Source organism: Molossus molossus, unplaced genomic scaffold (assembly GCF_014108415.1).
Source record: "Molossus molossus isolate mMolMol1 unplaced genomic scaffold, mMolMol1.p scaffold_m16_p_12, whole genome shotgun sequence".
NCBI lineage: Eukaryota > Metazoa > Chordata > Mammalia > Chiroptera > Molossidae > Molossus > Molossus molossus.
In genome coordinates this window covers 90,775,398-90,797,192 of record NW_023425347.1, presented here as the reverse complement: position 1 = coordinate 90,797,192, position 21,795 = coordinate 90,775,398, and the positions used below count along the sequence as shown (strand labels likewise).

Genomic DNA, 21,795 nt, shown 5'->3' with positions numbered 1-21,795 from the left:
TCCATTTTTTGTTCAGATAGAGCGGGAGGGAGAGAGAGGAAGAGAGAGAGAAACATCGATGTGAAGGGACACATCGAGTGGCTGCCACCCGCACGACCAACCAGGGCCGGGGACAAACTGCAACCGAGGTACGTGCCCTTAGCGGAACCGAACCTGGGTCTCTCTGTACCGCAGGCTGATGCTCCAACCGCTGAGCCAAACTGGCCAGGGCTAATTCTGATGCCTTTAAAGGTTATTTCATATTTTGCCTGGAGGCCCTGAAGGTTTTTTATCTTTAAAGTCTAATAGGTGTTGATTACTCAGTGTTAAGTTTACATAGTACCCAGTGAGTGCTCTGGATGTGTGGATCCAGATGTTTTATTTCTGGAAAGTCTTCTTGGATTATTTTTATTTATTTTTTGCATTTCTCTTCAGATGGAGTGGGAGGGAGAGAGGAAGGAAGAGAGAGAGAGAAACATCAATGTGAGAGAGACACATCAAGTGGTTGCCACTCACATGACCCCAACCGGGGCTGGGGACAAACTGCAACTGAGGTACATGCCCTTAGCAGGAACTGAACCCAGGTCTCTCTGGTCCGCAGGCCGATGCTCTAACCGCTGAGCCAAACCGGCCAGGGCTTGGATAAGTTTTAAATGTCAGCTCTTTGCCTATCTTCCATTTCAACCTTTTTCGCTCTGCCAGTTTTTACTTCATCTAATTTCCATTCTCTTGGTTGTTTTTCTGCTTTTTTTTTTAATGTCCTTTATTAAGTTTTCATTTGAATCTATTATCCCCTGGGCACATTTTAATCTTTTTTTTTATCCTCACCCAAGGACATTTTTCTATTATTGTTCAGATAGAATGGGAGGAAGAGAGAGGAAGAGAAAGAAACATCAACGTGAAAGGGACACATGGAGTGGCTGCCTCCTGCACAACCCCAACTGGGGCCGGGGACAAACTGCAACTGAGGTACGTGCCCTTAGCAGGAACCGAACCCGGGTCTCTCTGGACCGCAGGTCGACGCTCTAACCGCTGAGCCAAACCGGCCAGGGCCCTTTTAATCTTTAGTTATGATTTTTTAATTTTCTCCGGTGAGATCAATTCTCAGTTAATTAATTAATTTTTTGGTCTTATTGTGTTGTTAGTTTTTGTATTTCTGATTTGAGATGTTTTTCCATATCCCCAAATATGCTTATTTGAGGACATTTGATTCTATTTGGAGCACTGTATTGTAGTTTTCTTTCACTTTATGCTCGATTTGGGAGGGAGAATTTTTAGCAATTGAAATGCTCTGAATCGCATTTCTTTTCTAACAGTAGTTGTGAATGCACGTGATCTGCCTTTTGCTGGTCCTGCTCGTTCAGGTACAGGACTCCCCACGCAAGCGCGCCCTCTGCTGCCCATGAGTGGTGTGGAAGCGGGAAGTTGACTTTTGTTTCTCTATTTCTTGTTTGTGTTTTAGGATTCTTGTGTTGTTGTTGTTGTTGTTGTTGTTAATCCTCATTTTATTTATTTATTTATTTATTTTTATCCTCACCAGAGGACATTTTCCCATTTTTTTGTTCAGATAGAGTGGGAGGGAGAGAGGAACAGAGAGAGAGAGAGAAACATCGACGTGAAAGGAACACATCGAGCGGCTGCCACCCGCACGACCGACCAGGGCCGGGGACAAACTGCAACCGAGGCACGCGCCCTTAGCGGGAACCGAACCCTGGTCTCTCAGGACCGCAGGTCGACACTCCAACCGCTGAGCCAAACCGGCCAGGGCTATCCTCATTTTTTTTCCATTGATTTTTAGAGGGAGTGGAAGGGGGGCAGAGGTGTTGGGAATCAAACCCGAGACTGTTTGGTGGGCCAGCCGACACTGACCACTGAGCCACATCAGCCAGGGCTTTACTGCACCTTCTTCACAAAATAATTGCTTTTCTTGGATTCTTTTAAAAATTTATTTTCAATTATAACTGACATACAACATTTTATTAGTTTCATGTATACAACATAGTGATTATATTTATATACCATATGATCAGCCCGATTAGCCTAGTACTCATCGATACCACACAGTTATTACAATATTGTTGACTATATTTCTTATGTTGTACTTTATACCTCCGTTACAATTTTTAGTTTTAAAATATTTTTTTTCTTGCTCTGGCCAGTTTGCTCAGCAGTTAGAGCGTCGGCCCGCGGACCAGAGAGTCCCGGGATCGGTTCCCGCTAAGGGCATGTACCTCAGTTGCAGTTTGTCCCCAGCCCCGTTTGGGGTTGTATCGGTGGCAATCCCTCAATGTGTCTCTCTCGATGTTTCTTTCTCTTCCTCCCTGTCTCCCTCCTGTTCTATCTGATGATAAACGCAAAAATGTCCTTGGGTGAGGATAAACAAATTTTTTTTCTTTGTTGATTTTAGAGAGAGAGAAAAGGAGAGGGAGAGAGAGATAGAAACATCAATGGGAGAGAACATTGGCCACCTCCTGCATGCCCCCCACTGGGGATCAGGCCAACAACCTGGGCATGTGCCCTGACCAGGAACTGAACCAGCGACCTCTTGGTGCAGGGGTTGATGCTCAACCACTGAGCCACACAGGCCGGGTTCTTGATTATTTTTATAATTGGCGATTTGTACTTCTTAATCCCTTTACTTTTTTCATCCAGCTCCCCACCCCTCCCATCTGCTGACCGTCAATTTGCTGCCATGACCTTGTAGCAGTTTGATACCAGGTAGCATCTTTGTTCTTCTTATACAACATTGCATTGGCTATTTGGGGTCTTTTGAAGTTCCATATAAATTTTCGGGTTGTTTTAGGTTTGTTAAAAAAGCCATTGAGCCCTGACCGGTTTGGCTCAGTGGTTGGAGCGTTGGCCTGTGGACCAGAGAGTCCCGGGTTTGGATCCTGCTAGGGGCATGTACCAAAAAAAAAAAAAAAGTCCATTGATATTTTGATAGGGATTACATTAAATCTGTACATTGTTTCGGGTATAAAAGAGTTGTTTTGATGTTGTGAAATGTATTAGTCTTTTGTGTTTTTTTTCCTTCATTTGTTTTTTTTTTTGTGCTGCTGAACATCTGTCTATGGGACAACGCTCAATCCACTGACCACACTAGCCGGCAGGGTTTAGGCTGTTTAAAGTGTAAAGTGTAAAGGAGGCTGAAGGTGCAGAGGGGGAGCAGGGGTAGGGGTGCAGGTTGGGCAGGGTCCAGGTGCGAGTGAGTGCACTGCGGAGCTGGTGAAGGGGTCACATGGTCTTTAAACAGGTGCTCTTCTGTTTAAAGATCATGTGATCCTTCGTTTCGGCAGCCCAGGCACTGGAACACTCTGGTAGGAGAGGGAAGCCCGTGTGAGCCCACCTGACCTGCACTGGAGGTCAGGAAGGGCTTCCTAGAGGAGGCAATGCTGAGCTGGGCGCTAAAGGCTGGGTAGGAATTCATCGAACAGAAAAGCCAGGGAAGAGCATTCTAAGCAGAAGGAAGAACATATGGAAACCCTGGAGGAGGCATGAGAGTGTCAGAGACACTTCCGTCACCTTCTTTGCATTTCCCCACTCTGGCCTGCCCTTCCCAAGCATCTGAGGCCTGGGAACGCACTGCTGACAGCCTTTGCTCCAACACAATGGAAACATTATTTTTACCCAGAGGCCCCTTGGGCTCTGGTGGTGACGTGTATCATTCTCACCAGCAGGGGGTGCTCACACAACCATATCTGACAGAAGAGCGGCCTGGTGGGCACAGGCAGAATATTTCTGGCATTTGTCAGGATCCCAGGCTTCTGTTCTGGGGAGGAGGTACAGGTGGCCTTGATGACATGGGGTAGGGGATGACCTCCCATTGCTCCACAGACCATACCATCCTGAGAAGTCACAGTCACACGGCCCACGGTACAAGTACTTTATTTCAATTACAACAGTGCCACACCGAAACTACAGTAGCACAAAACATAATAATACAAAAAAATAGATTCCCAGCTCCAAACCCCATGTCCATGTACCTGCAGAGAAGCCGGCCTAATGTCTCCCTGGGCTTAAGAGGAGGGGTCTCCTCCCCGGGCCCCTCCCCAGCCCACTCACAGCACACCAGGAAGCAATGAGTGCAAACTACATTCCCTCTGGCTGGACCCTCGGCCCTAGGACCCTTGCTTCTGGCTGGGACGTCCCACTCAGTCCATGGTGCTGACACACTCCAGGACTGTGACCACGGGGAGGGCCAGAAAGCAGGAGGGCAGGGAGGGTGCCGGGCTGGGAAAGCCTGTCTGCGGGGCAGGGTGTGTGTGGCGGCCCGGGTCCTACCTCTCCTCTGCGGAGCCCCCAGGCCTGCTGCTGTGGGGACCAGGGAACCCACTCCCCACACCGCTGCCCCAGCTCTGGGGCTGATCCGAAGGTGGGCGGGGCAGTGGCTGAGCTGGTGCTTCCGTTGGGCGAGGTAAGTGCCCATGGGAGTGGGGCCGGGCCAGGCGGAGAACCCTGGCGGGCGCTGGCTGCTCCTGCCTGTCACAGGTACCTGTGTCCCCAGAGGACCAGAGTGGGGCTCCAATTAGCCCCACCTGTGGGGAGCTTCTGACCTGTGGCCTCAGGGAGGAGATAACATTCCTGGGCAGGCCAGGCGGCCTGGGTGGGGGAAGGGCCCCGCACAGCCTCCCGAGGCTGGAGAATTTCCAAAGAGGAGTCCAAATAGCTGGAAGTATTGTCTTGATTCAACCCAAGGGGCTGAGGGCGGGCTGGAGCTCAGGGCTGCTGTGGGGACCAGGGAACCCACTCCCCACACCGCTGCCCCAGCTCTGGGGCTGATCCGAAGGTGGGCGGGGCAGTGGCTGAGCTGGTGCCCCGCCCACCTCCTCGGACTCCTGACCTCGGTGCCGGACCTGCAGGCAGAGCCTCTGCGCTGGCGTGGGGGGCAGCTGTGTGGGCATTGGGAGTAGGGGGTATGGCCTTATGTTCCAGTCAGGACACTTGGGGGCTTCACTGAGGAGTCCAAGGGACCCTGGGGTCGAGGGGCTGTCTCCTTGGGCAGATAAGGCACTACAGATCAGAGGGCGGGGACGGCTGCAGCCCGGGAGCCAGGCCCAGGCAGGGTGGACCACGGAGCTCAGGGGTCTGGGACCTGCGGAGATGAGAGCTATTTTCTCCTTCCTTCTTTGGGGAAGAGGTGGGCAAGGTAGACTCTGGAGTAGCTGGTGTGGAGGTTGCTGTGGAGAGGCAACAGGCCCCCAGGACAGACATGGGGTGGCCAAAAGAGGAGGGACAAAGAGTGTAGGAGAGCACATCCGATGGGGGTCCCCACCTCACAGGTCATCTGTGGTCCAGATCCAGGGTGCTTGGGCACCCCAGACTGGATTTGAGGGCCCTGCGCTGGCCCTCATGCTGGGATAGCCATCAGTCCCCTGTTGCAACTTTGGGGATCAGACCTTCCTTGCTGGGGTTCCCACTGTTGGACTCTGGGGACTGAGGCAGGTTCGCTAAGAGGGGCGGTGTCAACAAGCTGGGCCTCCCCCAGCGGGCCCCCCTCTGCCTGGCCTCCCCGCAGGTCCTCCCTATATCCAGCGATGGAGCATACTCCAAGGGCTGAGGCAGCTCTCGGGGGACCTGCTCCATGGCCGGGGATCGCTGTCTCAGCTCAGCCTTGCAGCGAGTGAGGAAGAGAGAGGGGGTACCTCAGTGGGCTTCCCTTGTCCACAGGTTATTTAGAAAAACAGAACATAATAAATATACCAATCCTTTCCTTTAGGAAAAAAAAAAGTGTTTTAAATGCATTATTTCCCTGAAGATTTCCAGTGTATTCCACAATGTTTAAAAAATAGTTTCCCCAAAAATATATATTTAAAGCATTTGACACAGTGGTATTTGTGGTGTTATCTGGCGCTGGATGTGGGCGTGGGGCTGTGTCCACTGCCCTTGTCGGCGTGGGGCCCAGGCCTGGTGAGCAACCAGTGGACACCCAAATGCCCTCCAGAGTTGAGGCACACATGCCTGGGGTGACAGGGTCTCCACAGGGGATCAAATCTCGGATTATGCTGAGAACCCACATCACGGGCTCAGTTCCGGTGGAAAACCCTCCAGTGCGGGGGTGGGGGCCCTGGGTGGCCAAGGGGGCTGGGCGACACCCTGGGCACCGGCTGGAGGGGCAGCCTTGTCAGCTGCACCCGGAGGGCTCATCCGCAGTCCCTCCCCCTCCTCCACCTCGGCGCTGAGCGCCCCGCCCCTCACCAAACTTCACACTTGTGACGCGGGTTCATGGGCGAGCCGGGCGGGCAGTGGAAATGTTCCGAGAACTCCTTGGAGTTGGAGACAGAGCCGATGACCCGGAAGCGGGAGGGGCTGTGGGGGTCGGTGATGAGGCCTTCGTGGGTGCTCTCAGGCGTGCGGACAGAGCACCAGACCTTTGTCGGGGCAACAGGGGAGAGGCCAGGGTCACTGCGGGGTCCTCAGGTGGCCAGACTGGCCCTTTGCACAACAGCAGAGGAATGAGCCCCCCACCTGGCTCTAGGAACCCCTACTAGCTACGAAGGAAACACAGCACCCTCCACTGTGGATTCTCCGAGGTGCCCTGTCTGTCCCAGGACCTGTTAGAGTTCACCTGGACAGAGGGCTCAGCCTCCAGACCACTCTGAAAAGCTCCGACGGAGCCCACAGCACTCACTCCCTGGGCAGAACAACTGTCTAATGGCCTGGTAGCTCTGAGTGCCAACAGAGGGCGATACGCTGAATGCCAACTCAAGGGACAACCTGGGGCATATTGAGTTTAAGACATTTCTAGAACCCCAGAACCAGGCGGCCCTTTAGTGATCACCTTGTCCTCCCCTCTACCTGATGCAGGCTCCTGTCCCTGACACTCTGGGCCCTTGCTCGAATCTGACGACGGGAGCTCGCCCTCTTACAGGGTGGCCGCCCCGCGCGGGCCAGGGAACGAGGAGGTTCTCAACTGAGGGCAGTTTGCCTTTTGGCTTTCAGAGCTCCTGGAACACCAAGATGCCCGAGTCTGGCTTTTTCCTAAATGAACTCACCTGTGCAAACCCCAGGAAGAAGAGCTGGTTATTGGTGAGACCCAGGGTGGGCAAGGTCTGCTCGGCCCCGTTCTTCTTCAACCAGTTCTGGTAGGCCTGGGAGGAGAGAGCAGAGCTCAGGGCGCCCACCACATAAGCGCAAGCAGGGTGGTGATGGAGGGGCCAGGGGGAGATCTCGGGAAGTTCGACCCCGCAGGGCTGGTTTCGGGGTCTGGGCGTCAGCTCTGCTGGCCCAGCTCAGCCTAGGGGAGCCGCCGCCTTTACCTACACTCATCCCGAGGGCAAGTGTGTTCAACCCTATAGCTTTAAATGCCACCTACATGCCCAAGGCTCTCAAAGGCAGACTTTGTACATTCAACAGCCCCAGCTGGACTTCCAAGATGCATCTCCGACTTCACATGGCACAGACAGAAGGAAAGGTTACACACACACACACTCATTCTCCACCAAAGTAAATGGTATTGAGGCCCAAACCCCAGAACTCCTGATTCTTCTCTTTTTATCAAAGCAAACACCTCAAATCTGACCACTTCTCACACTTCCCATTGCTATTGCTCCGTCCCACCTCCTGCCTGGATAACCTCACGACAGCTTTCTAACTAGTCTCCTTGATGCAAACCGGTCCGATTCCAATCCCCTTCCAACACATCAACTTAAGTCATCCTTCTAAAGCAGGGGATGGCAGACTTTTTCTGTGGAGGGCCAGAGAGTAAATATTTTCAGCTTTGGAGGCTAACTGGTCTCTGTTGCCACCACTCAGTTCTGCCACTGCAGTGGGACAGAAGCCACAGACAACATGGCAACGGATGGGCCTGGCTGCATCCCCCCAATTTTTATTTACAAAAACCAGCCAAGGGCTGGATCTGGCCAGCAGGCTGCAGGTTTCTTGACCTCTGTTTTAAGGGATAAATTGGACTATGTCATTCCTCTATCCAAATACCCAGCATTGGTTGGATGGTTTGGCTCAGTGGATTGAGCGTCATCCCATGCTGGCTGCTGGTTCGATTCCCAGTCAGGGCACATGCCCGAGTTGTGGGCTCAGTCCCCAGTAAGGGGTATGCAGGAGGCAGCCAACTGATGTTTCTCTCTCATGGATGTTTCCTTCTCTCTCCCTCTCCCTTTCTCTCTCTCTCAAATTAATAAAAACATGTAAGAAATAAAAATAAAATATAAACTACAGCGATTCTCACTGTGACCAGAATAAAATCCAAGGTCCTTGCTCTGGGCCCAGCCATGCACCCAACCTCCTTTCCCCTTCCCAGCCCGGCTCTCCTGCCACTCTGTGCTGAACTTTCCAGGCTGTGTGTCTGCCTCGGGCCCCTGCATTCACTCCTCTTCCCCTGCCTCTTCCTCAGCATGTAGGTCTCAATGTCAGCCCCTCTGCATCAAAATGCAAAAGGTTCAAGACAAAGAGAGAATCTTAAAAGCAGCAAGAGAAAGGCAGCTAGTTACCTACAAGGGAGTTCCCATAAGGCTGTCAGCTGATTTCTCAAAAGAAACTGCAGGCCAGAAGGGAGTGGCAAGAAATACTCAGAGTGATGAAAAGCAAGAACCTACAACCAAGATTACTCTATCCTGCAAAGCTGTCATTTAGACTCGATGGCCATATAAAGAGTTTCCCAGACAAGGAAAAGCTAAAGGAGCTCATCACCACCAAACCGTTATTACGTGAAATGTTGAAGGGCCTTCAACCAATTACCGGATATTTCTGGGCTCAGTTTCCTCAACTGCAAAATGGGGGATATGAGACGGAACTGGGAAGTGGCTGGGGTCTGAGCACTGAGCCCAGCACGTGACAAGGCCTAAGTAGATGGCACTGCTTGGTATCTCTGCTGTTGCTACCTCGTGAGGAGGAAGCTGTGTCGCCCTCTGACGGACACCTCCTCCTTGTCTCTTGAGGCCTGGTACCTCTCCCACCCAACTCAGGCCCTGTGCTCCCACCTTCATATGTCGCACCCCAGTGACGCAGGGGTCAGGGACTCCGCCAAGCACGCCGAGGCTCAAGGCCGGGTGACTTACTCCAGAGCCAGGACTGGCTCCATGACCTGTGTCCCTGCCCTCCCCTCTGGCCCACGGCTGCCTGAGTTACCGGTGGCTTCCCCTGCACAGGGAAGAACAGGCAGGACCTCGGTGGGTCCAGCCCACGCCCTCCCCGTGTCTGTCAGGCCGGACTCACGTGCCGAAGGCCCGTGTGCCCAGCTCTGTGCCAGGTGCCTTCACAGGCACCCCTCAACTCGTCCTCATTGCGCCCATTTCAGAGTGGCTGCAACGGGCCCAGCTTGTCTGGCACGGCCCGGAGCGGGGCCCCGACGGCGGGGAGCGGGCCTCACCCGATAGGCCGCCTTGAGGCCCCCGTTGTCGGCGATGTTCTCCCCGAGCGTGAGCCGGCCGTTCACCGGCTCCCCGTTCACGCTGTAGTTGCCGTACTGCTCCACCATGCACTCGGTCTGCCGCTTGAAAGCCTCCACGGACGAGTTCTTCCACCAGGGCCGGAGGTTCCCGTCCTTGTCATATTCCCGCCCTGCAGGGTCAGAGGGCAGCGTCCGGTCACGGGGACGAGGGGGCGACGGGTCGGGCGCCGCTGACCGCAGCTCTCCTCCCGGCGCGGACAGGACGCATCGGTCCGCACCCACCTCCCAGCCTCGCTGGGGCCACGGCGGGGGATGGGGATGTGGTCCAGGCAAGGACCGGCGCCCCAGGTTTCAGTGGACTCACTGTCAAGGCTGCTAAGGCCTCTGACACAGCCCGAGAGGCGTAAGTGGCACTAGGGTCACAGCCTCTGAGGTCCTGCGTCCTCTTTCGTGGCCTTGGGGTCCCCAAGGCAAGAGGCAATGAGGAGGATTCTGAATGTTAGCTGGTGAGGAGAAATACATCCTCAGCTCCTCTGATGTCAGACCAGAGACGTCTCTGGAGCAGTGGGCGCTCCCACTCACTACACACCCGCGGGCTGGACACCTTCCAGGAGCAGAGTTCCACTGTGAGTCGGACACAGTCCTCACAATCACCACCCGAGCTGGGACCATCGTGCCCTTTTTACAGAGAAGGAAACAGAGGCTTGGAGAAATGATGGGACTTGCTAAAGTTCATACCATCGGCAGGAGGCAGAGCCGGGGTTTGAACCCAGATCCTCTGTCTCAAGGCCAAGACCCTTAGGAGTGCAGGAAGCAAAAGCAGAATCAGTGGGGCCAGGAAGCTGACAGGCCCCATCTGAAGGGAACCCCAAGGAACCCATACCTTGATCATCAAAAGCATGAGTCAGCTCGTGGCCCACGACGACACCGATGCCACCAAAATTTAAGGCCCTGGAGGGGAGGGCACGAAGGTGAGAGTGATGCCACGTGGGCAGGGATCATCGCTTCCCAGGGCTGGGGGCACAGCAGAGGCCCACACGCTCTGGGGGGCAGGCCCGCAGCTTGAGCCTGAGCCAGGCAGAAGCTGGTGAGTCGGCTGCGGCCGCCTGTGCCCCGTGGATGCCAAGCACTGGGCTCGACGCTCCACAGAACCACGCCGTCCTCTTCAGCCATCTCAGAGGAGTTAGGTGTGAGCAGCAGGAACTGAGACAGCGCCCTCCGCCTTCCCCGCTCCCCAGCCGTGACTGTTCTAGAACATTGGCAGAGGTGCATGCCCCTCCATCGGCTCCGCCACAACATGCCCCCAAGTTCTCCCTGTGCAGACCCTGGAGGGAAGCTCCTTGGGTCAGTGGGGCAAAGGGCGCTCGGGGAGACTGGCTCGGTCGTGCGGTCAGCTGTGGCCACAGGGCTGGGCTGGGGGCCTGCTGAGGGGCAGGGGAAGGAGAGGGGCTGGGAGCACCGGGGGCATCCTACTTGGGTGAGGAGCGGGTGTAGAACGGGGCCTGCAGGATTCCGGCTGGAAACACAATCTCGTTCTTGGTGGGCGAGTAGTAAGCGTTCACCATGGGGGGCGTCATGCTCCACCTGAAAGCGACATGTGCACGGAAAGGCAGGCTGGGGGAGGGTGCATGAGGAAAGCCACCTGGAGGGTATCCAGAGCCTTAAAAATGTGGGTTCCCCTTGATCCCATGCCCAAGTGCATACAAGTACAGGGCCATCCATAGCAATACTGTTTTGGAGAAAGGGAAATCCGGAAACACCTAAATGTCTGGAAATAAAGGACTGGTTAAATCTCACATCATGCCACACGATGAAACACCGGCTCTTACAAAGAGCACGATGGACCATTATATAGTGAGACATCTTGTCTCAGCTCAAAATGGACTCATCAGTAGTTCTCAAAATGTGGTCTGTGGCCCTGGCAGGTGTAGCTCCATTGGTTGGAGCATCGACCCACACCCCAGAAGATTGTAGGTTCGGTTCCTGGTCAGGACACATACCCAGGTTGCGGGTTCAATCCCTGGAAGCAACCGATGGATGTCTCTCTCACATCGATGTTTCTCTCTCTCTCTCTCTCTCCCCCTTCCCCTCTCTCTAAAAATCAATAAAAGCATATCCTCAGGTGAGAATTAAAAAAAAAAATCATGCATGGGTAAAAGATCCATCAAAGTTCAAGATAGAGGGATAGATTTTTGTATAACAGAGTATGAAAAGTTCATGGATGCAGTTTCTGATTTCACAGTGCAATTAGCCTTTAAGAAATTACCACTTGAGCCCAGCTGGTGTGGCTCAGTGGTCTGAGAGTCCTCCCATGGACTGAGAGGTCCCGGTGCGATTTCTGGTCAGGGCACAGGCCCAGGTTGTGGGCTCAATCCCCAGTAGGGGGCGTGCAGGAGACAGCCAATTGATGTCTCTCTCTCACATCAGTGTTTCTATCTCTCTCTCTAAAAAAAATCAATAAAAGCATATTTCTTTTACTTTTTTTTAATCCTCACCCAAGGACATTTTTGCATTTATCTTCAGTTAGAGTGGGAGGAAGAGAGAGAGAGAAACATCGATGTGAGAGAGACCCATCAAGTGGTTGCCACCCACATGACCCCAACTGGGGCCGGGGACAAACTGCAACTGAGGTACGTGCCCTTAGCGGGAATGGAACCTGGGACTCTCCGATCTGCAGGCCGACACTCTAACCGCCGAGCCAAACTGGCGAGGACAATAAAAGCATTATTAAAAAAAAAAGAAAAAAAAGAATGTGCCCTAATATCAGAGAAGACTATTAAAATGCTCCTTTCCCAACTACATATCTCTGTGAGACTAGATTTCCTTTAGATGTTTCAAAAACAATACACGGTAATAGATTGAACACGACACAGAATGACATCGTATGAACAGATTGTATGTAATAAAGACGCAGAAATGAGAATCCATCTGTCTCCAATTAAGCCAGACATTAAAGACATTTGCAAAAAGTAAAACACCTCTTTTCTCCTCATTAAATTTATAAAATAGTTCTTTTTTTCATAAAATATGCATAAGAATTGATATAACCTTCATAAAAAAGCTCTCTGGGTCCAATAATTTTTGAAGAGTGTAGAAGGGACCCTGATGGTATATAGCACTGAAACACTTGGCCCCTCCATGATTTTTCTGGTGTGCAGGGGAGGGGCCAGTGAGGAGCAGAGAGAGACAGTAAGGACATTCTCTCCAAGAGCAGTCACTCTGTGTCCCTCAGGTGAGCCCCACAGAGATGTACCTGAAAGGATATTGAGAATTTAAAAACATATTTGTATCAATCATGAATACATGAATGAGTAGGAGATAACATTTAAGTGAAAAAATTTAACCAGATAAAGGTTCAGATAAATTCAGAACCTTGGGGCAGCACCTGTGCCATATTCTGGAGATAAAAGATCACCTTCTTGTGCGTTTTAGGGGGACCCTGACTGTAGAAGGGAAACTTAGAGGAAACAGATGGTCAACCCCTGTTGTCCACGAGGGGGCGTCAGAGGCACATAAAAGTTGCTTCCACCTTCTGGTAAGATTTATTCTGCAAAATGTTTTAGGCACGGAGGGAACTTGGTCTGAGAAATAGTACTGGGCTGACTCCATCTGAGTTTTCTGAGACTATTAAAAAAACAACAGATACCAGGTCTCACTCCAGATTATTTAAGAAGATCTAGGGGACAGACCTTAAAATTTTTAAAAAATTTCCCCAGACTCTTGATGTGCAGTGAGGCTTGGGAACCACAGTCTGGCCGGGGGCCTGTCCAGAGTCTCCCAGGCTTCTGAGAGAACTGCCCTGGGAGGCCCCCCACTCCTGTTAGTGAGGAATTAGAGGAAACTGGCCCTAGCTGAGGGCCTCCTTTGTGTAACACTCCCAGAGGTTCTCACACTCGACTGTCATCCCAGCTCCGAGTGCGGAAGAAGCCCTCTGCCAACAGGCCGGCGCTGGGGGCACACAGACTCGGTCGATCCGAGCTCCTGCCTGAGCAACACTTCCTTGATCCTCGGGTTCTTCATCTGAAAAGTGCGATGATAACAGCACCCCTCACTCAGAGCGCCCTTAGGGCAGTAGCATCAGCACGCAAGGCAAGCCCAGCCCCGAGCACCCCGTGCCGGGAGCCAGCACCTCCCCAGCGGCCCGACTCACTGGTCTCTGTTGGGAGCTTTCCTGAGCTGGTCGGCAGTGACCCTCCACGAGAAGTTGAAAAAGCGCATGGCGTTCTCGAAGTACAGGTCTGGCACCGGAGTGTACTGGACAGGAGAGCAAAGTCACAGGATCAGAGCACATGGCGGGGGCAGGGGGGAGCACCTCAGACCCCTGACCATAAACGCAAACCCCTTCTTCTGAAACTGACTGGTCCGCAGGTCAGAGGCTAGAATGGGGCCCCGAGGCTGCAGGCTTGGGCTCCTCCTCAGCCCTCCCCTCGCTGGGGCCTGGCACCCTCTTCCTCTCAAGGACACAGAGAGCTTCCCCCAGGGCCTCCGACACCCCGCAGTGTCACAGGCCCAGCAGCAGCGCATGGGCCTCAGGCAGGAAGCGGCTCCAGCCCTGTCCAACAGGAGCTGCTGCGATGGTGGAAACGTTCCGTGTGTGTTGTTCAAAATGGCAGGCACTGGCCACGTGTGGCTACTGAGCATTGGAAATGTGGCTAGTATGACTTTTAAATTAAATTAAATTTTACTTAATTGGATTTTGACTAGCCATCTACAGCTAGTAGCTACCATACTAGACGGACAGACCTCACACGCAGCTCGCTCTAGCTCTGAAACTCGGGGCCACTGCACATCCTCCCCTCCCAGCGCGGCCTTTCCGCTCTTGTCAGGGGCACGGTTCCCTCAGGTCCCCCCGGGGCTTTCTGGCTTTACCACGGGGCTCGAGCAAAGCACTGGGCCCTTCGGGCAGGACCCGGGGCCTACAGCCTGTGCCCAGGAGCCCCTGGCCTGCTGTCGTGACTCGAGCACCTTAAATCATTCTCAAGGAGAAAGGCTGCAGAATGAGCCTCGTGTTCTCAGAGGTGATTTTAATATTCTTAGGTTTTAAATATAACCATGATGAAAGGTTATTATCACTGCAAAAAATGCCTGAATTCATGAATTTCAATCACAAAAAGATATAAAAATTTACCTTTCAGGGCAGAAGCACAATCCATTTGCCAAAAGTCCTAACTACCAGGGATCCATCAACTACCCTTGTTGCCTAAATGAAGCTTCAACTTGCATTTGAGAGTTATGCTTCCTTTTCCCTGTCAGCATTTCAAGGGTCAAAGCAGGGGTCCAGGTTTCTCTGGGAAGGTGGGGAGGACCCTGGGATAGGAGGTAACTCTGGGGCCGGGAAGGAGGAGGTGGTATGAGGGACTTCACACTGCACCCCACCCGCTGATGTTTCAGGGGCGCCGCTCGTTAAATGTAGCTGGCCACTTCCAGGGGGGCACGTGGCACTGTTCTGGCACTGCTGAACCCCAGCTGCTGGTGGCTCCGGGGAGGCGGGGCCTCCGGCCGGCCCAGGAGATGAGGAGCTGGGAACAGCTTCCTCGTGCCTGGTCCATCCCCAAAGCCCACAGCACACAGTCTCAAGATGTCTTCTCAGTCATGGTGCCTTCAGTGTCCCAGGCGGACCCAGCCTGCCTCTACTCTTCCCAAATGGGGACCCCCGGGGACATCTGGGAATGCAAGGGGGCAGGGTGAGGACCACTCACGTCGTTGAACACTTTGTCGAGCTCCTTGGGGTCCATGATAAAGTTGGGGTAGCCTATCATGTTGTAGATGGCATCTGCCTGCACAGGGGAGACACAGGAGACAGACAGTGAGTGACCAGCCGTGCTCTGTGGGTGCTGGGCCCAGTGTCGGGACCAAGGGGACATAGGGCCAGGTCCTCCCACCCCAGGGCTTTCACATCTCTTTCTGGAAAGATCCCCCTCCTGTCTAAATTCTACTTGTCCCTTAGGTATTGCTTAAACATCACTTCCTAAGGGAAGTCTTCCCTGGTCATCACCCCACCAACCACATCAGATCCTCACTCCGCACTGGACGTGTCATGTCTCCCTTGCACACTCAGCATGTCGTTTTCTTTTCTTTTTTTATCCTTACCCGAGGACACTTCTCCATATTTTGTTCAGATAGAGTGGGAGGGGGAGAGCGAGAGAGAAACATCGACGTGAAAGGCACACATCGAGTGGTTGCCACCCGCACAACCCAACCTGGGCCGGGGACAAACTGCAACCGAGGTACAAGCCCTTAATGAGAACTGAACCCGGGTCTCTCTGGACCACAGGCCAATGCGCTAACTGCTGAGCCAAACCGGCCAGGGCCAGCATGTCATTTTCATACAGTCATTCACGCGATCGGGTTCAAGGCTGTCCCTCTATCCTGCCGGACTGTCTCCCCCTGAAGGCAGGACAGCGTCTGGATACGGTTTCTCCTTCATCCACCTGCTTCTAGCACCTGGCAAGTCTCACCTTTTCCTTGGCTGATTTGCGAGTTTCTTCATCCATCCACTTCAGGGTCTTCAGACTTTCCTCAAACGCCTTCTTGATCTCCAGGATTATCTGGCTGGCCTGTGGAGACAGAGCTGAACCTGAAGGTCGGGGCAGTAGACGGGTACCCCGTGCAGGAGGATGACAGGCAAAGACTAAACTCAAATCTTGGCTCAATGTCTCAGGCTCCTAGGTGCTGGGCTAAGAAGTAGGGGGCACAGCCATGTTCCCCAGCCTCGTTCTCTAGAATACTAACATCCCGTAAGACAAGACTAGACTTCCATAAACAGGGCTCCGCGGTCAAATACAGTTAGGGTGAACTTTGAGAATGCTGGAAAAGCCTCTCTGCTGCAGGACTTTTCAGAGCCTTTAAGGTGCACCACGCAGTGTAATTCTTTTTGGAGAGAGCTAGAATATGTAGCCTCTCCAAGACTTCCTGGACCACAGAATTCCTTTTCGATGGAACGGGCTTTGAAATCTAGAGAACTTGGGTTCCAAGGAGCAGTTTCAGAAATGCTCTGCTCAGGTTGGACAGAAATGGCCATTCTCTGATCCACAGGGCATTGCTCCAACCGCTGAGCCAAATCGGCAGCAGTGTCACAGGCAGACCTGGCAGCTGAAGACTCCAGCTCAGGGGGAGGCAGAGTTTTGCAGCAGAAAGAGCAGAGGGGCTGATGTCCGACAGAACTGGGCTCTGATTCTGCACCAGCCCCTCATAGGCAAGTTGCATAATAGGTCTGAGTCTCCATTTGCAAACCTTCGACTGCAGAGTATATCCGTGTATTTCATATTAGTAATAACAGAGCAGCTATCTTTTATTGAACCCTGATTTTGTGCCAGGTGCTCTTATGGGGAGTAACTCATGTATCTCCCCTGGAGGGATGGACACCTCCACCCCCATATCACCCAACCAGGAACTGATCAATCCAGGATCGATTCGATCTGGTGCCTGGTTGTCTTCCCTTGCTCAGCCGTGATGTCCTCTGTCCATCTAGAACAAACCTGTCACCCATGGAGTAAGAAAAGTGCCACACTCTAGGCCAGAGCTGCTCTGTTGACCTGGTGTCGCTGGGTCCTCCAGGCCCTTGGAAGTGGAGAAGGCTGGATGGTGAGGAGGCTTAAATGAGATAATACAGCTGGAAGGCCCGGCCCTACAGTAACGATCACGGGTAATCCTCATTATTCAGGGGTTTAGGAAACCTTGGAGTTCAGGCTGGAGCCCTGGGCTGGAGGAGGGAAGGACCAGAGCAGACCAGAGTGTGGGCTGCCAAGAGGGGCCGTCGCTGGCGTGATGTCACAGCCCGTGTCCCAGGGGAGGCACTTACTATGTTCTTGCTCTCCTCAGCGAAGGTCTCTTTGACAAACATGGGGCCCAGGGCGAAGCCCAGGTTGTTTTCTGTGTCACTCACGCAGAGCTTCCAGCGAGGGAGACAGGCCTGGAAGCACAGTGGGAACGTTACGGGGCCCCCGGCCTCCTTCCCAACCCGTTTGTCTGGCAGTTAGCACCAGCTGGGGCCCCTACTTCCTTCCAAAACCCCAGGGAGACCTTCCGAAACCCAGCAGAAGTGATTTTAGGCATTGGACCAAGAGGCCACAGAACATCCCTCATCAGGACCACCTATTTCCTAATGCAGGCTGCAGGCAGCACTTCCCAGATGACATCCTGTGCAGCCATCAGAATGAGCCTGGGAGGCGGGACGGGCCCCTGACAGAAGGGGAAGCAGAAACACAGCATAGAGAAGTCTCCAGTCTGCGGTCCCACAGTGACTGGAGCTCTGCGGCGCCTACCCCCCCAGCCCACACTCCCACCGTACTTTGTCCTACCTGCGGGGGGAGGCTCAGAATCCTGGTGTACCCCTGAGCAAAGAGAGCCTTCTCAGAGGGCCAGGGTCCCCGCCCCATTTTAAGCCCCCCAGGGAAAGAACTGTCACAGTGATACTGCAAAAGTGTCCCTTTGTCCCCAGCCTCACCCTCAAGCCCGCTGGCCTCTGTGCGAGCTGAGACAGGCACCCAGGCGGCTTCGGCCCCACCCGCTCGCCTGCCCCGCAGCCCTCTGCGGACACTCCGCACCACCACACGTGGGGGCCCCGCTCCCATAAATCCCTCATGCTGCAGAGGAAGCCGAGTCCTCTGAACCCTGAACAACAGGTGGTAAAAACCGCCCAGGCTCAGGGCAGCCTGCTTAATAATAGCCCTCAACTGAAAACAACCCAAACTCCCACCAACAGGCAGATGGATAAACAAAATGTGGTGTTTTTATACAACAGCACACTACTTGGCAACAAAAAGGAATGGATGACTGATATATATGACACGGATGCATTTCACAGACTTACGCTGAGCAGAAGCAGCCGGATACAAAGGGCACCTAGTGTAGGATCCTGACTACACCCATCTACACTGGCCTGGGGGGAAGGGGCTGCGGGAAGGGGCACAGAGAACTTTCTGCTCAGAGGATGCTGAACAAATGGGGTAGTGGTTACATGGGTGACTTCATTTGCCAAAACTCACTGGACTGTGTACTTAATGTATATACTTTATTGCATGTAAACTATACCTTAGTTAAAAGAAACTGCTCCCGGGCAAGAAGGAGAAATGGAATAAAAAGGCAGTCTAACCTTGTCTAGGTTCAGTCGCCCAGCTTCTTTTAAGCTTTCCCACCAGGTGTCCATCTGGACGTCTTCCCTCTCCCCGCAACCCCACTCACCTTCCCCAGGGGTAAAGCCTCCAGCGGGCACAGGCCGCACCTGGCTCTGGCCAGGGCTGACCACACTGGAGGTCAGGACCAGGGGGATTCCCTGGGGGGAAGGGCAGGGAGGGCCCTGGAGCCCCGGGGCCTGGGAGGATAATGACATCGGCGGATATCTGTGTCGTATTACCACGAGCCAGGTGCTGCTCCAAGTGTTTTGTGTTTATGGGGAAGCAGTCGTATTGAGGTCCCCTGTGTACAAGGGGGATGGTGGTGGTACCTCCCTCAAAGGGGATGTGAAGGTCATGTGAGTTATATAAGGAACGTGTTTATCATTATCACTACTGAGAAGGAGTTGGAAGGGAGAGAAAAGAGGCTCCCTTTTGCTGTAAATTCGCTAAATTGCTAAGGTTCGTTATTCTTTAAGACCTGGTGTCTTCTGTCTACTACCCCACCCAAACCCCCAGCTGGCTTAGGCCCCCTCCACTGTGCGCAGGGACACCTGGGCGGACCCCTTCGGTGGCCCTCTTTATTCTCTGCCTGAGGCCCGGCACACAGTGGTACCCCACACATGTATGGGAGTGCACAGTAACAGACTCACGTTCTTGGTCCCATACATGACTTCCATAAACTTCTCGTCGGCATCCTGAAAGCGCTGATCAAGGAAGGTGCTTGTCTTCCGCACCAGGTTCCAAATCATGTAGTTGTTCAGCAGGCTGAGGCACGAGGAGACAAGACATGCTCAGAAGCGCTCCGGGCTGGAAATGTCACAGCACTCGCCCCACTGACCTCTAGGGGGCATTCAGACCCAGCATTCTGATCCCGGGCTCTTTCCACACCTGGCTCAGTTTGTCTGGTGCTACTCTCTAAGCACAAGGACTGTGGCTTCTTCAAGGGCAGTGCCCGTGTCTTCTGGTGGAAAGCCCTCAGTGCCTGGCGCAAAGATCTGCACAACACACATGCTCAGTGCTTGTTGCTAGCCTCAAACTGGAACCGACAGGGGGAGGGGTGAGAAAATAATCATGCTACATTTTCTCAGTGGAATACTCTGTAGCCATGAAAAAGGAGGTCTGCAGAGAGTATGGGATGACATAGGAAAAATGCTTATGATAAAAGTCAAGGGAGCCCTGACTGGTTTGGCTCAGCAGTTAGAGTGTCGGCCTGCGGACCAATGAGTTGCAGGTTTGATTCCAGTCAAGGGCATGTATCTTGGTTGTGGTTCGTCCCCGGCCACTCGATGTGTCCTTTTCAGGTCAATGTTTCTCTCTCTCTCTCTCTTCCTCTTTCTCCCTCCTACTCTATCTGAACAAAAATGGAAAAATGTCCTCGGGTGAGGATTAAAAAAAGTCAAGGGAGGCCCTGGGGAGATAGACCAGTTACAGCATTATCCTGATAGGCCAAGGTTGCAGGTTCCATCCCCAGTCAGGGCACGGACAAGAACCAATGAATGCAAACATAACAGGAACAATAAGTAAGTGTTTCTCTGTCTGTCTGTCTCCCTCCCTCTGTTTCTCTAAAAAGTCCATTTTAAAAAGTCAAAAGAAAGGCAGACTATACATCTAGTCACAGTGATGGGGAAAAGGAAGCGGGTATTAGAAATCATCTCTACCCCTCGCTCACACACACTTCCTCTCTCCACCTGCACACTCATGAACACACATCCCATAAGATCACCAGTAGTGTTTTGGGTAATTATAGTTCTTCTGTAGTTTTCGAAAACTTCTACAACAGATCTTTAAAATTAAAAAAAAAAAAAAACATAAATACTAACTAAAAATATGAGCTAACACTTGCCAAGTCCCATTCCACATCAAGGCACTACCTTAAAACACTGCGCACGGACTGTTTCACTCAAGTCTCACAACAACCCTGCAGGCCAGGTGCCACTTGCGTCCCCATTTTATGGATGTGGAAAATGAACCGGAGAGAGGGTAAGAAACATGCTCCAGGCTGCAAAGCTGGTAAGTGGAAGAGGTGGGATTTGAACCTGCGCTCATTGCCAAGGAGCACTGCTGCCTCTCACAACAGCCAGCCCCAGGGCCCATTTTCCTGAGTCAGTTGGTCACCGCTGGCCCATCCTGCCCGAGGAGGGCAGCAGTGTGTGACCCCAAAGGCTGCCCGGGGGAGGCCTGCCCCCGGCTGGGTGCACTTACGATTTGTCAGTGCTGTTGATGAGGGCGGAGACCTGGACGAGGTACTCCTTGTCATAGGCGACAATCGGCTCGGACTCATTGATCTCCACGGGGTGGAAGATGGTGCTGAGGAAGGGCAGCCAGCTGATGGCGGGTGCCAGGGCCTGGAGGAGAAGAGGACAGCGTGACTCAGGGCCCAGGGCCCCCGGCGTGGCACTGTGCCTCCACCCTCATACACAGCAAAGAGCGGGCGCTGTCCGACAACGCACTGGGCTGGCTGATTTTATCAGAGATGCTGTACACAGACATCTTTTTAAAAATATACTCACTTAATATTTTATTTACTGACCTCCCTGAAACATGTCAAAAAATCATACAGATAATGGAACTCTCCACATTAACATGCTGCTGAAGCCGGGCCGGTGTGGCTCAGTGGACTGAGCGGCATTCCAAGGACTGAGAGGTCCCGGTCCAATTCCCAGTCAGGGCACATGCCTGGGGTTTTGTGCTTGATTCCCAGTAGAGGGCGTGCAGGAGGCAGCCAATCCATGTTTCTCACATCCATGTTTCTATCTCTCTCTCTTCCTCTCTCTCTAAAAAAAATCAATGAAAACATATTTTTAAAAAAGTGGATTCCACTTGATTAAAAAATAATAATAAATAAATCAATAAATAAAAACAAAATGTTGCTGAACATGGCAGATTCCTAACCCAAAATATTTTAATGTGGGAAATCAACATATGAACATGACATTTAGGTGGTAAAATGCAAGATAGATATAAAATAGTATCATATTTCTGATTTTAATGGAAAACAACAGTGTGACAGTCACACTTAACACTTTGGTTAAGTAAAGAGAGGATGAACAGGGGTGTCAGAAGGGTATACATAGGATTCTAAGGAGCCACAACTTGAACTTGAAATGGAACATGGGTGGGATAGAGGAGACGCTGATCAAGCCCCTCCCATGCCAGGTGCCATTGCTAATGAGACTCGCTTATGTCTCAACCGGTCCTCATGAGACGCCTAGGAGGTAGGTACTATTATCCCCAGTTTATTTTTATTTTTTAATTCTTTATTGATTTTAGAGAGAGAGGAAGGAGAGGGAGAGATAGAAACATGGATGAGAGAGAACATCGATCGGCTGCCTCCTGCATGGCCCCCACTGGGGATGT

At 52.6% G+C, this 21,795-nt stretch overlaps 1 protein-coding gene across 3 annotated transcripts in view; it reads right to left on the bottom strand.

The window, feature by feature from the left end:
- Positions 1 to 3,848: 3,848 nt before the first annotated feature.
- ECE1 (endothelin converting enzyme 1) overlaps positions 3,849 to 21,795 on the bottom strand; it is a 100,947-nt gene continuing 83,000 nt past the window's right edge. For all 3 annotated transcript variants that reach the window (XM_036256202.1, XM_036256203.1, XM_036256201.1), the window contains exons 9-19: positions 20,641 to 20,783; positions 19,089 to 19,203; positions 17,124 to 17,234; positions 15,781 to 15,879; positions 15,022 to 15,099; positions 13,473 to 13,576; positions 10,796 to 10,906; positions 10,206 to 10,273; positions 9,302 to 9,492; positions 6,972 to 7,067; positions 3,849 to 6,347 (exon numbers count right to left, since the gene is read on the bottom strand). In XM_036256202.1, the coding sequence (XP_036112095.1) occupies positions 6,171 to 6,347; positions 6,972 to 7,067; positions 9,302 to 9,492; positions 10,206 to 10,273; positions 10,796 to 10,906; positions 13,473 to 13,576; positions 15,022 to 15,099; positions 15,781 to 15,879; positions 17,124 to 17,234; positions 19,089 to 19,203; positions 20,641 to 20,783 (1,293 nt within the window). In that variant the 3' untranslated portion in view covers positions 3,849 to 6,170. The remainder of the gene's footprint in view (positions 6,348 to 6,971; positions 7,068 to 9,301; positions 9,493 to 10,205; positions 10,274 to 10,795; positions 10,907 to 13,472; positions 13,577 to 15,021; positions 15,100 to 15,780; positions 15,880 to 17,123; positions 17,235 to 19,088; positions 19,204 to 20,640; positions 20,784 to 21,795) is intronic.